At 38.9% G+C, this 15,246-nt stretch overlaps 1 protein-coding gene across 2 annotated transcripts in view; it reads right to left on the reverse strand.

Annotated features, from left to right (window-relative positions):
• SLC9A7 (solute carrier family 9 member A7) overlaps positions 1–15,246 on the reverse strand; it is a 289,782-nt gene that overhangs the window by 151,791 nt on the left and 122,745 nt on the right. For both annotated transcript variants that reach the window (XM_023557924.2, XM_010597732.2), the window contains exons 2-3: positions 13,365–13,564; positions 10,777–10,854 (exon numbers count right to left, since the gene is read on the reverse strand). In XM_023557924.2, coding sequence (XP_023413692.1) covers positions 10,777–10,854; positions 13,365–13,564 — 278 coding nt within the window. The remainder of the gene's footprint in view (positions 1–10,776; positions 10,855–13,364; positions 13,565–15,246) is intronic.

The raw sequence follows: 15,246 nt of genomic DNA on the forward strand, positions 1-15,246 counted from the left end.
CCTGACTTGCAGTCTCGACCCTCTGGTGCAAGGTGGGAGACAGTTCTTGCGCCTCTTGCCTCCATACTGTGAGCCAAACAGGCAGCCTTTGTAGGCCTTGCAGCTTCTAGGGTCTCTTTCAGCCTCCACTTGTGACTGTGACTTGCTTGGCAGCTGAAAGACATGCCCTGTCTTCAATTCATGAAATAGGTACTAAAGAGCCCCATTACAGCCTCAGGTCTAAGCTACATCCTCCAACACAGGTTAGCAGGGACTCTGGATCATAAATCCATCATCCAATCACCTGTTAGCTCCTTGTGTCTGTTTATCAATGAGTTGGAAACTAGGGGTAGGGGGGAGTCAGTGAGCTAATCTCCAACCACCATCATCTGTAAGATCTTACAGAGTTATTGTGATGATTAGAAACAATACATGTATAAACTCAAGTAAGGAATATATGCAAAGTTCCTAAAACACAGCAGATGCTTAATAAACTGTAACTATACTTACATTGGTTGAAAATAGTTTTAAAGCCTAAAAATTGCAGAATTGCTTTGACAAAAGAACCAGCCTAACGTGTGAATGTCCTCTCATAAAGTGAGTTGTGAAGCATTTTCTATTTTCTGAAAGATTTTGTTTAGGATTGGTATTACTTCTCTAAATCCTTGATAGAATTCACCAGTGAAGCTCTCTGGACTTGTGAGCAGGTTTTGAATTATGAACTCAATTTCCTTAATTAATATAAGGCTGTTCAAGTTTTCCATTTCTTCTTTGCTCATTTTGGTAATTTGTGTCTTTCAAGGATTTTGTCCGTTTTACCTGAGTTTTCAAATTTATTGGCATAAGTTGTTTATCCAAACCAAACCAAACCCGTTGCCATCGAGTCAATTCCAACTCATAGCAACCCTGTAGGACAGAGTAGAACTGCCCCACAGGGTTTCCAAGGAACGGCTGGTGGATTTGAACTGCTGACCTTTTGGTTAGCAGCCAAGCTCTTTACCACTGCACCACCAGGGCCCCAAGTATTGTTTCTAATCATCACAATAACTCCGTAAGGTCTTACAGATGATGGTGGTTGGAGATTAGCTCCCCCCACCCCTGGTTTCCAACTCATTGATAAACAGACACAAGGAGCTAACAGGTGATTAATATCTGAATGGCCTGTGGTGATGTTTCCTTTTTTATTCCTGATATTTGTTGTTGTTAGGTGCCATCAAGTCGGTTCTTACTCATAGCAACCATATGTGCAACAGAAGGAAACACTGCCCGGTCCTGCGCCATCCTCACAATCATTGTTATGCTTGAGCCCACTGTTGCAGCTACTGTATCAATCGACCTCATTGAGAGTCTTCCTCTTTTTTGCAGACCCTCTACTTTACCAAGCACGATGTCCTCCAGGGACTGGTTCCTGATACAGGTAATTTGTAATCTTTCTTTTTTCTTGATTGATCTAGCTAGAGCTTTATCAATTTGGAGGGCATTCTCAAGTTTATAAGAATTTTACTGGGGTTTTGTTGGCAGTGAGGATCTCTCTTCTTTAGGCTGACTGAAAAAGTTTCTCTTTAGTACCCATTCAGGAAGAAAGCTGAAATAAGCTCCATTGCTGTTGTCTGAGGGAGGCCCTTTTAGAGGCTAAATTTTCAAATGATACCCCCAAAATGGGGGAAAAGGGAGCCACCTACACTGTTTGTAAAGGAGAGGCTTGGGCCTAACCTTGCCACTAAGCCCAATAACCCTCAATAATAAGGATAATTAGATTTTATAAAACTTTTTTTATGATTTTTATTGTGCTTTAAGTGAATGTTTTCAAATCAAGTCACTCTCTCACACAAAACTTATATACACCTTGATACATATTCCCAATTACTCTCCCCCTAATGAGGCAGCCCGCTATCTCCCTCCACTCTCTCTTTTTGTGACAATTTCGCCAACTTTTAACCCCCTCATCTCTCCTCCAGGCAAGAGATGCAAACATAGTCTCAACTGTCCACCTAATCCAAGAAGCTCACTCCTCACCAGCATCCCTCTCCAACCCACTGTCCAGTCCAATACCTGTCTGAAGAGTTGGCATCAGGAATGGTTTCTGTACTGGGACAACAGGAGGTCTGGGAGCCATGACCACCGTGGTCCTTCTAGTCTCACTTAGACCATTAAGTCTAGTCCTTTTATGAGAATTTGGGGTCAGGATCCGACTGCTCTCCTGCTCCCTCAGGGGTTCTCTGTTGTGTTCCCTGTCAGGGCAGTCATCGGTTGTAGCCAGGCACCATCTAGTTCTTCTGGTCTCAGGGTAATGTAGTCTCTGTTCCATGTGGCCCTTTCTGTCTCTTGGGCTCGTAATTACCGTGTGTCCTTGGTGTTCTTCATTCCCCTTTGAACCAGGTGGGTTGAGACCAATTGATGCATCTTACATTGCTGCTTGCTAGTGTTTAAGACCCCAGACCCCACTCTTCAAAGTGGGATGCAGAATGTTTTCTTAATAGATTTTATTATGCAAATTGAATTAGCTATCCCCTGAAACCATGGTCCCCAAACCCCTGCCCCTGCTACACTGGCCTTCGAAGCATTCAGTTTATTTAGGAAACTGCTTTTGGTTTAGTCCAGTTGTGCTGACCTCGCCTATATTGTGTGTTGTCTTTCTGATCACCTAAAATAGCTCTTATGTACTATCTAATTAGTGAACACCCCTCTCCCACCCTCCCTGCCTCCCCCATCTCCTAACCACAACAGAATGTTTTCTTCTCAGTTTAAACTATTTCTCAAGTTCTTATAATAGTGGTCTTATACAATATTTGTCCTTTGGCAACTGACTAATTTCACTCAGCATAATGCCTTCCAGGTTCCTCCATGTTATGAAATGTTTCACAGGTTCCTCATTGTTCTTTACCAATGCGTAGTATTCCACTGTGTGAATATACCATAATTTATTTATCCATTCACCCATTGATGGGCACCTTGGTTGCTTCCATGTTTTTGCTATTGTAAACAGTGCTACAGTAAACATGGGTGTGCATATATCTGTTCGTGTAAAGGCTCTTATTTCTATAGGATATATTCCGAGGAGTGGGATTGCAGGATCTCATGGTAGTTCTATTTCTAGCTTTTTAAGGAAGTGCCAAATCAATTCCAAAAGTGGTTGTACCATTTTACATTCCCACCAGCAGTGTCTAAGTGTTCCAATCTCTCCAAAGCCTCTCCAACATTAATTATTTTGTGCGTTTTGGATTAATGCCAACTTTGTTGGAGTGAGATGCAATCTCATTGTAGTTTTGATCTGCATTTCTCTACTGGCTAATGATCGTGAACATTTCCTCATGTATCTGTTAGCTACCTGAATGTCTTCTTTAGTGAAGTGTCTATTCATATCTTTTGCCCATTTTTTAATTGGGTTATTTGTCTTTTTGCTGTTGCGTTTTTGCAGTATCATGTAGATTTTAGAGATCAGGCGCTGATCGGAAATGTCATAGTTAAAAACTTTTTCCCAGTCTGTAGGTAGTCTTTTTACTCTTTTGGTGAAGTCTTTGGATGAGCATAGGTGTTTGATTTTTAGGATCTCCCAGTTATCTAGTTTTTCTTCTGCATAATTAATAATGTTTTGTATACTGTTTATACCAAGTATTATGGCTCCTAACGATGTCCCTATTTTTTCTTCCATGATCTTTATCATTTTAGATTTTATATTTAGGTTTTTAATCCACTTTGAGCTCATTTTTGTGCATGGAGCGAGGTATGGGTCTTGTTTCATTTCTTTGCAGATGGATATCCAGTTCTGCCAGCACCATTTGTTAAAAAGACTGTCTTTTCCCCATTTAACTGTTTTGCGGAGTTGTCAATATCAACTCTTCATATGTGGATAGATTTGTCTGGATTCTCAATTCTGTTCCATTGGTCTATGTATCTGTTCTTCAGTAATGCCTTATTTATCCGGGGCCTCTTTCCCTTGCATATGAAGTTGGTGATTTCTTTCTCCATCTCATCAAAGAATGTCATTGGGATTTGGATCAGAATTGCATTAAATGTATAGATCGCTTTTGATAGAACAGACGTTTCTATAATGTTGTCTTCCTATCCATGAAAATGTATGTTTTTCCACTTATGTAGGTCCCATTTGGTTTCTTGCAGAAGTGTACTGTAGATTTCTTTGTATAAGTCTTTTACATCTCTGGTAAGATTTATTCCTAAGTATTTTATCTTCTTGGGAGCTACTGTAAATGGCATTGATTTAGTGATTTCCTCTTCGATGTTCTTTTTGTTGGTTTGGAGAAATCCAACTGATTTTTGTATGTTATCTTTTACCCTGATACTCTGCTGAACTCTTTTGTTAGTTTCAGTAGGTTTTTTTTTGAGGATTCCTTAGGGTTTTCTGTGTAGAAGATCATGTCGTCTACAAATATACTTTTACTTCTTCCTTGCCAATATGGGTGCCCTTTATTTCTTTATCTAGCCTAATTGCTCTGGCTAGGACCTCCAACACAATGTTGAATAAGGGCACTGATAAAGGGCATCCTTGTCTGGTTCCCGTTCTCAGGGGGAATGCTTTCAAGCTCTCTCCATTTAGGATGATGTTGGCTGCTGGCATTGTATAAATGCCCTTTATTATGTTGAGAAATTTTCCTTGTATTCCTATTTTGCTGAGAGTTTTTATCAGGAATGGGTGTTGAGCTTTGTCAAATGCCTTTTCTGTGTCAACTGATAAAATCATGTGATTCTTGTCTTTTGTTTTATTTATGTGATGGATTACATTACTTGTTTTTCTAATGTTGAACCATCCCTGCATACCTGGTATGAATCCCACTTGTTCACGGTGAATTTTTTTTTTGATACGTTGTTGAATTCTATTGGCTAGAATTTTGTTGAGGATTTTTGCATCCACGTTCATGAGGGATATAGGTGTATAATTTTCTTTTCTTGGGGTGTCTTTGCTTGGTTTTGGTATCAGGGACATGGTTGCTTCATAGATTGAGTTTGGTAGTATTCCATCCTTTTCTATGCTCTGAAATACCTTTCCCTGAAAGTTTGGTAGAACTCTGCAGTGAAGCCGTCCAGACCAGGGCTTTTTTGGGGGAGTTTTTTGATTATCTTCTCAATCTCTTCTTTTGTTATGGGTCTATTTAGTTGTTCTACCTCTGTTTGTATTAGTTTAGGTAGGTAGTGTGTTTCTAGGAATTCATCCATTTCTTCTAGGTTTTCAAATTTGCTAGAGTATAATTTTTCATAGTAATCTGATATGATTCTTTTAATTTCAGTTGGGTCTGTTGTAATATCGCCCATCTCATTTCTTCCTTGGGTTATTGGCTTCCTCTCCTGTTTTTCTTTTGTCATTTTGGCCAGTGGTTTATCAATGTTGTTGATTTTTTCAAAGAACCAGCTTTTGGTCTTGTTAATTCTTTCAAATGTTTTTCTGTTTTCTATTTCATTTAGTTCAGCTCTAATTTTTATTATTTGTTTTCTTCTGGTGCCTGTGGGTTTCTTTTGTTGCTCTCTTTCTATTTCTTCAAGTTGTAGGGACAGTTTTTTGATTCTGGCCCTTTCTTCTTTTTGGATGTGTGCATTTATTGATACAACTTGGCCTCTGAGCACCGATTTTGCTGTGTCCCAAAGGTTCTGATAGGAAGTGTTTTCATTCTCATTGGATTCTATGAATTTCTTTATTCCATCCTTAATGTCTGCTATAATCCAGTCTTTTCTGAGCAAGGTATTGTTCAGTTTCCAAGTGTTTGATTTCTTTTCCCTGCTTTTCCTGTTATTGAGTTCCACTTTTATGGCCTTATGGTCAGAGAAGATGCTTTGTAATATTTCAATGTTTTGGATTCTGCTAAGGCTTGCTTTATGGCCTAATATGTGGTCTATTCTAGAGAATGTTCCATGTGCACTGGAAAAGAAAGTATACTTGGTTGCTGTTGGGTGCAGTGTTTTGTATATGTCTATGGTTTTTTTTTTATGAGGTCAAGCTGGTTGATTGTGGCATTTAGATCTTCCGTGTCTTTATTGAGCTTCTTTCTGCATGTCCTGTCGTTCACTGAAAGTGGTGTGTTGAAGTCTCCCACTATTATTGTGGAGCTGTCTATCTCACTTTTCAATGCTGATACAGTTTGTTTTATGTAACTTGCAGCCTTGTCATTGGGTGCATAAATATTTAATATGGTTATATCCTCTTGGTACATTGTCCCTTTAATCATTATATAGTGTCCTTTCTTATCCTTTATGATGGATTTAAAGTCTATTTTGTCAGAAATTAATATTGCCAGTCCTGCTCTCTTTTGATTGTTGTTTGCTTCATATATTTTTTCCATCCTTCGAGTTTTATTCTGTGTGTGTCTCTAAGTCTAAGGTGTGTCTCGTGTCGGCAGCATAGAGACGGATCTTATTTTTTAATCCATTCTGCCACCCTCTGTCTCTTTGTTGGAGCATTTAGTCCGTTTACATTCAGGGTAGTTATGGATAGGTATGAATTCAGTGCTATCATTTTGATGTATTTTGTGTGTGTGTTGTTGCCAGTTTCTTTTTCCCACTTAATTTTATGTGCTGAGTAGATTATCTTTATATATTGTCCTTTCCTCATATTTGTTGTTGATGATTTTGTTTCTGCTGAGTCTCTATTTTTTTCTTGTATTTTATTTTGATGAGTAGGACAGTTTGTCTCCTTTGTGGTTACCTTATTATTTACCCCTATTTATCTAAATTTAAACCTAACTTTTATTTCTTTGTATCGCGGTATCTTCCTCTCTGTATGGAAGGTGTATGATTACAGTTCTTAGTCCCTCTTTATTATTCTAATGTTGTCTTCTTTTATACAAAAACATCACTGTTACCCTGTTTGGAGCTTTTTTTTTTTTTAATAATCTTGCTTAATTTTTTTGGATTTCCCTGTCTGGGTTGACTTCTGGTTGCTCTGCCCCGTGTTCTAGTCTTGGGTTGATACCTGATATTATTGATTTTCTAACCAAAGAACTTCCTTCAGTTTTTCTTGTAGTTTTGGTTTGGTTTTTACAAATTCCCTAAACTTGTGTTTATCTGGAAATGTCTTAACTTCACCTTCATATTTAAGAGACAGTTTTGTTGGATATATGATTCTTGGCAGGCAATTTTTTCCTTCAATTTTTTTTAAATACGCCATCCCATTGCCTTCTTGCCTGCATGGTTTCTGCCGAGTAGTCTGAGCTTATTCTTATTGGCTCTCCTTTGTAGGTGACTTTTCTTTTATCTCTCGTTGCTCTTATAATTTTCTTTATCTTTGGTTTTGGCAAGTGTGATTATAGTATGTCTTGGTGACTTTCTTTTAAGATCTCCCATATGTGGAGTTCGATGAGCATCTTGGATAGATATCGTCTCATCTTTCACAATATCAGGGAAGTTTTCTGCCAACAAATCCTCAACGATTGCCTCTGTATTTTCTGTTATCCCTCCCTGTTCTAGTACTCCAATCACTCGTAGGTTATTTCTCTTGATAGAGTCCCACATGATTCTTAAGATTTCTTCTTTTTTTTAATTCTTTTATCTCATTTTTCTTCAGATATATTAGTGCCAAGTGATTTATCTTCAAGTTCAGAAATTCTAGCTTCTACTTGCTCGATTCTGCTCCTCTGACTTTCTATTGAATTGTCTACTTCTGTAATTTTATTGTTAATCTTCTGAATTTCTGATTGCTTTCTGTCTATGGATTTTTCCAGCTTATTAAACTTTTCATTATGTTCCTAAATAATCTTTCTAATTTCTTCAATTGCTTTATCTGTATGTTCCTTGGCTTATTCTGTGTATTGCCTCATTTCCTTCCTGATGTCTTGAAGGGCTCTGTATATTAAACTTTTGTATTCTGGATCTGGTAATTCCAGGAATGTACTTTCATCTAAAAGATCCCTGGATTCTTTGTTTTGAGAGCCTGTTGAGGTGATCATCTTCTGTTTCTTTATGTGACTTGATATTGACTGTTGTCTCCAAGCCATCTATAAGTTATTGTATTAGTTTATTTTATGTTTGCTTGCTGTGTCATAGCTTCTTGCTTTGTTTTGTTTTGGTATACCCCTGTGCATTGCTTGAGTGAGCTAGCTTGATTATTTTCGCCTTTGGAGATCTGACGTCCTGTCCCCAGATGGCTAGAGTTGTTATCAGGTACATCAGTCTAGGAGTCCATTCAGTTTTCTTGTATGAATTCAGCTCAGCTTTCCAGGTAGCTGATCATCAAGTGTGTGGTACAGGATCTGTCCTACAATCTTAGAGGAGCAGAGGTGACTGGCCTATATACCGGAATCTGATTGCAGCAGGGGGTCACACTCTGAAAAAGGCAGGGGGCTGAGAACCACCCCCCGAGTGCCTCTGAGGCAAGAGCATCTCTGTTCCCTAGAGCATGCAGGTGGGTGGGTTCTGCAGAGAGACCATGGGCACCCAAAGTTTTTGGTTGTAAGGACTGGGAGGTAGCAGTTATCTTTGGACCCCTTTTGCAGGTGGCTGGGTGACCTGAGTGGAGCTACCAGTCCTTAGGTCCCTGATGTGGGTAGGTGAGGACCTTGTAATGTCAAATTTCAAACACCCACCTCTCTACCACACAGCTTAAACAGTTGGATTCTGCCAACAAGGGCCTATTCTCTCAAAATAGGCCCACACAGGTCCATGCAGAAGGGAAAGGTGCTCAAAAATCCATGGACGGTTTATGCTTGGACAGGAGCTGCTTCTGTCCTGAGCTCCCCCAGTTAGTGGAGCTAGCAAATTATCTTTTCCCCCAATTGCAAATTTTTTCCTTCCCCAAGGCCAGGTGGATGGCTCTAGGTGCTCAACAGTGCCTATCTCAGGCCCAGAGAATTCAGCCACTGAAGCCAGCTTGGGGGTGGGGGGGCACGGTAAAATATATGCAAGTACTTAGCTTTTGCCGAGAGTGCCGTTCTTCTCAGGTTCCTGAGGTGTGAGTAGGCTGTGTGGCTGGCTGCTTCTCCCTGAGGAAACCGCAGCCAAACACTAGTACCAGCCCACCGCCACCGCCACTCCAGGAATGGTGCCTGAGGGCTCCCCACGATTCAGGTCCGGTAACTCCTCTCCACTTCTGAAGTCTCTTCCTCCCCCTGCCCCTCAGTTCGTTTTCTAAGCTTTCCTTTGAAGTTCAGGGCTCCCAGCCCGTCACAAATATACTCATTTCACTTTTTTTTTTTTCAGGTCTTTGTTGGGAAGAGGGCTTGCTGGAAGCGTCTGTCTATTCCGCCATCTTGGCTCCCAATTTTTTTTAACTTTTTATTTTGGAATAATTAGAAACATAGAATTATAGAAGTTGCAAGGAAGTATAGAAAGGTCCTGTGTATACTTCACCCAGTTTCTTCCATTGGTTACTCCTTTTGTAATTATAGTACAATAACAAAACCAGGAGTTTGACATTGATGCAATGTATGTATAAACTTCTATGCCATTTTATTATGGGTAGGTGCATGTAATCACCACCAGAATCAAAATACATTAATTATTTCTTAATCATGAAGCTCTCCCCCTTGTTACCCCTTTATTGTCACACCCACTCTCTACACTCCTACCATCTCTAACTCCTGGCAACCACTAATTTGTTTTCCGTGTATATTTTGTCATTTCATGAGTGCTATATAAAGTAAATCATACATTATGTGACCTTTTGAGATTGGCATTTTTCACTCAGCATAATTCTCTGGAGATCCATCCAGGTTGTTGCGTGTATCAATAGTTTGATCCGTTTTACTGCTGAATAGTATTCCAATATATGGATGTATCACAGTTTGTTTAACCATTTACTTATTGCAGGACATTTTGGTTGTTTCCAGTTTAGGGCTGTTACAAATAAAGCTGCTATGAACAATCATGTACAGGTTTTTTGTGTGAACATAAGTTTTCATTCTCTGGGGTAAATCCCCAGGAGTACAATTGCTGGGTCATATGGTAATTCCAACTAAGATTTTATAAGAAACTGCCACACTATTTACCAGAGTGGCTGTACCATTGTACATTCTTACCAGCGATGTATGAGATTCAGATTTTAAAACAGAAATGAATCACTGGTGATGAGTCAATTATAGTCTCTGAACAGGTACAAAAAACACAGTAATAAGGAACCCAAGAGAAGGCAAAGAACTAGATAATTATGTAAGTAAATTAACACAGAGATTCACATGATTTAAGAAATACTGGCAACTCACTGCCCCCTAAGGCTCCTATCTAATCTTTCAAGTTGCTGTTGTCAATTTGATCCCATATAGATAGTTCTTAAAAGAGCATAATACTCAAGGGAGACTTCTTTTACTAGTTAAGCTAAACTACTGATTGGTTTTAAGAAGACTTCAAGGAATATTTTTGGTTTAAAGATTATCTCAGGGCAATAGTTTCAGGGGTTCATCCCAGCCTTCACGGCTCCAGAAAGTCTGGAGTCCATAAGAATTGTCAATTCTGTTCCACATTTTCCCACTTTTGACGATGATTCCTCTTTAGAGTCCTTGATCAAAATGGTCAGTAATGGTAGCCGGGCACCATCCAGTTCTGGTCTCATGGCAAAGGCGGCAGTTGCTCATGGAGGCAATTAGCCACACATACCATTCCTTCCTTCTATTCCTGATTCTCCTTCCTCTGTTGCTGCAGAACTTTAGGGGTCAATAAGTTTATGTTAATGGGGACAGGACAACTTGGAAAAGGAGGGTGAGAATGGTTGTACAACTCAAAGAATGTTATCAATGTCACTGAATTGTACATGTAGAAACTGTTGAATTGGTGTATGTTTTGCTGTGTATATTCTCAACAATAACAACAAAATAAAGAAAATTTTAAAAAAGAAAGAAATACCAGTAAAAAACCTCTTACCTTCTTTAAACTGTATCCAGCGTGGAAAATAATTGGAGGCAGCAGAATATTGAAAAACACCTCTGGATCAAATGTTACCTAAAAGTTTTTTTTAAAAAAGACAATTTTTAATTTAATACCAACTAGAGCAATAATCTTTTTTTTTTTTTTTTTTAGAGCAATAATCTTAGGTTTCCATGAGTCAAAGCCAACTCAGTGGTAACAGTGCTATACCATTTGCTTAATATTCACTTAGGTTGAAATATTTAGAGCAAATAACATAAATGTGGCAAACCATAGACTTATCACAGGAGAAAAGCCACAAAACAGCCTCCCCTGTAGACTGACATATTTTCTCCACACAATACTCCTCACTTCTGATCTTTGTGTGTTGCTTGAATATATATTAAGATACAACAGTTCAATGCAATTTTCAGAACTCGCAGAAAGTTTCTGGCCAATGTTTATAAACAAAAAAAATCTTGATTTTTATCAAATACTTATAAAGGCTTAGCTGCAACAAAAGATGCAATAATGATTTTTTTATTTCCCAAATCCTCTTACAGAATCATTTATAGACATTACTGAATTTAATCCTCTTTTGAGTGACCAGCCTTCTGTGACACTTAATGTGGCCTACATCAAAGTCACCAGTAATGCCAGTGGCTTCCTGAATATCAACATAAATTCAGCAACTCTAAGGGGAATGAAATAGATTTGATACAGGGAAATTACTCGGAAACTATCAAACAGCAAAATCTTATCGCATCCAAAAAAGAATTAAGCATCCTATAAGCCTGCTGAGTTTTTTTAAAAGAATATGTTCATGTTGGTGTATTTACTGGCTTTTATTTCAGTTAATTATCTTAAATCTTCATTCTAATGATGAAAACTAAAGTTTACTTATTTGGGAAACTAGAAATATTAATATGCCTAATTAAGAGTAGAATGGTTCTTTCAGATTATATTTTATTCTATCTTCTTGCTGAAGACAAAAATAGTCTGAAAAGCAGCGACTGTCAGAATGAGAAAGGGCCTTGGACAATACCACCAATTGCCGTCGATTCCAACTCATGGCAACTCCATATGTGTCAGAGTAGAACTGTGCTCCATAGCATTTTCAATGGCTGACTTTCCTTTCTTCCAAGGTGCCTTTGGGTAGACTTGAACTCCAAACTTTCAGTCACCAGCCAAGCACATTAACCATTTGTACCACCCAGAGACTTGACAGTACCTACTCAATATGAGGACACTGGGCCCAAAGAGGGTGGGACTTGATGGAAGTCATCCAGTAATGTATGAACTAGTACAAGGGCTTTCTGATACCCAATCCAATGCTCTTTGTACCTATCAACCTGCCTCGACATGCCTCTTCTCCCCTCAACTAGCAACAATAATCTTGGCCTTGTTTGTTCTCCCACTTTTGTTTTGTGTGAGAAAATATTAAGCAGAGGGGATTGAATAAACATTTTTTCTAAAGGTGACAGAGCAAAAGTCAACTTATCTTCATTATGATCTAAAAAAATGGAAACAAGTTGGGATCGTTTCCCTTTTTTCTCCTGTTATATCCACTATGAAGGACCCAGCTGTCATCTAAAAACAGCCATTAGCATGGTATTTACCATGGGTATTTTTCTCAGTTGCATTTAATTTCACAAGTGTTTATGGAAATCCTATGCATTCCTTTGAAGGGTTAATAGCAAATAACACATGAGTACCGCCATTAGGGACACAGAAAAGATGGTCAGATTTAACGCTCCAGGTCAAGACTAATTTTCTTTAAGGATTAGAGTAGATTCTGAGAGCAAGAACTACACTCTGCCTTGACTGCAAGCCTTCACACACATTAACCTTGTTCTATATTCAAAGGGGGGCTCCCCATAACTTGGATTCCCCAGACTACTCTGCAGAAGCCTTCCTGCTGATAAGCTCTGGTCTATAAGGTAATGGAATGTATGTCAAATACAGATCTCTTGCTTATCCCGGAAATTACCCATGTGAGGAAACACAGAATCCTTTTTCCTGTGGGGTATTTTAGCTACCTCCAACATCAAATGAAAAACAATTTTTGGACTCCAATTCCAAAACAAGACTTTCTTCCCCGGAAGATACATTAAGCCTTAGGCATCAATCACCATTGAGAGTAGGCACCCAATAAATATTTGTAGAATACAGCAAAAGAACACTGAAGAACTAAGAATTACACTTCTGAGCCATGAATAAATAAGCTAAAAGTGAAATAAATCTTATTTTAAGAAAGAAACAATCTCATCTCTAACCCACAACAAGGATAATGGACATAGTAAAGCAGAGATTGGGGTTGGAGAGACAAACTGCATGGGGATGTACAAACAAACGCATGGAACAGTCAGCGCCCATGTCAGCTCCTGAACCTTACAAGCTCGAGGTGGTTACCAAGCTGAAAGGCTTGGGTTCAGATCTGATTTCCTTCGTCTCCTCATCACAGGCCAAAAGCTTCTTATCAAAACTGAGAACCAGGAATTACTGATATTCCAGGAGTTTGACAAGATTTCTTTTCATAGAGTCAAGATAGAGTCAGGAAATAAAATTCATATCAGGACAATGATGGCTGATTGTCCCCTGCTCACCTTCCTGAGCATGTCATTCTGCTCTACACTGTTGATCTTTCCAGGGCTGATTTCTCCTTTCAGGGTGTATTCGAAGAACTTCCCACTGACATTCACTAATAAGGTGCTGAAGGCCCTGTCTTCCTGAGTGCAGCTGAGGGACTTGTCATGGCCACTGGTGGCAGGGGTGCCATACCTCAGGATCACCCCAACGATGAGTCCTGAAACAGAGAGGGGAAAAATATCAGGCTTGTAGAAGGACAGAGAGAGTGTGGAACTAATGGCACAGTCAAGTTTCAACAACTAAGAAATTCAGAAGTGGTGTTTTAAGTGTATATCTTAGGAGCAACTCCACAGTCCTTCAGAAAAAGTTATGTATCCTTGCATTCTGGTTTAAGTCCCTTCAGTCATGAGGACAACAAGATGGGACAGTACACTTGGTAGTTCTCATGGCACTTTCAGCACTTTTAACAACTGATAATGTCTCATTTCTTGGGCGTTTGGTGGAGCAAGATGGGATGATAAGCAAACCTTTTTTTGCCAAGGACAGCACAAAACAGAGCTGCTGAGCTCTTTCATTTTCACCAGCAGCATCCCTCAAGCCAGTCCTGCTGCCATCTGCCAGCAAGGACCAGCCACTGGAATTTCGAGTTGCTATAAATGCAACTTGCTTTGCCACACACCAGAAAAAGGAACAAAATGAAATGCTTTTGCTTAGGTCATTCCAAGCCCTGGGTATTATGGAGAAAGTAATCACATCCCTTAGGGAGCTAAACACCACAGTGCAAATTTGAGCAATTATGATTCAGGGACTGTACAGCTGGCTTCTTGGGATTGTGGCTATGACACAGCTAAGCTAATCAGCTGTGAGTCTTTAAGTCTCATTCAGTTCTTAGTAGAAATTTTAAGGATAGATAACAGCAAAATAGTGTATAAACATTCGATTCTGTGAGTGAGGAAGGACGGCTGCTCACCTGGTCCTGGACATGTGCCAGACATGCCCAAGTAACAGCGAGTGAAGTGTGCAAAAGCATAAATGACGACCAGACACTTTCAACAATTCTCTCCTTAGAGGAAAATTTCACACTTCTCTCTCTAGCCAGTTCTTTTCTAGCTATATTAAAAGATAGAATGGCAAAATGTTCCCCCATCTCATTTTACCATTTATGGAGAAAGCTATATGAAAGAACAATGTTTATAATAGTCTACGTATAATGTTTTAAACTGTCTTTTAACACCAAGACTTATGAGAACTCAAAAGACATTGTTGAATAGCAAATAATATATAAAATCTAGAAAAATACAGTTCTTTAAGACAAAAATCTATGTCTGATTGATTTATCTTTATTATGACTATTAACAGCTACTTAGAGTTTGTTTAAAAAAACTGAGTTGTAAAGTTTTATCACAAATTAAAAATGATGTACTTAATAATTTCAACTTGTCCAGATATAAAACAATTTTAAAACCTTATTTAAGATGCATGAGAAAAACTAAAATTTTTTTAAAAAACATGCTTAGTTGCAAAAGGACAAATATTGTATAAGACCACTATTATAAGAACTCAAGAAATAGTTTAAACAGAGAAGAAAATATTCTTTGATGGTCATGAGAAGGGGGAGGAAGGGAGGGTGGGAGAGGGATATTCACTAATTAGAGAGTAGATAAGAACTACTTTAGGTGACGAGAAAGACAGCACACAATACAGGCGAGGTCAGCACAACTGGACTAAATCAAAAGCAAAGAAGTTTCCTGAATAAACTGAATGCTTCAAAGCCCAACATAGCAGAGGCAGGGGTTTGGGGACATCTAAGTCAATTGGCATGATAAAATCTCTTAAGAAAACATTCTGCATCCCACTTTGGAGACAGGTGTCTGGGGTCTTAAACGCTAGCAAGCAGCC

This window comes from Loxodonta africana, chromosome X (assembly GCF_030014295.1).
Source record: "Loxodonta africana isolate mLoxAfr1 chromosome X, mLoxAfr1.hap2, whole genome shotgun sequence".
Classification (NCBI taxonomy): Eukaryota; Metazoa; Chordata; class Mammalia; order Proboscidea; family Elephantidae; genus Loxodonta; species Loxodonta africana.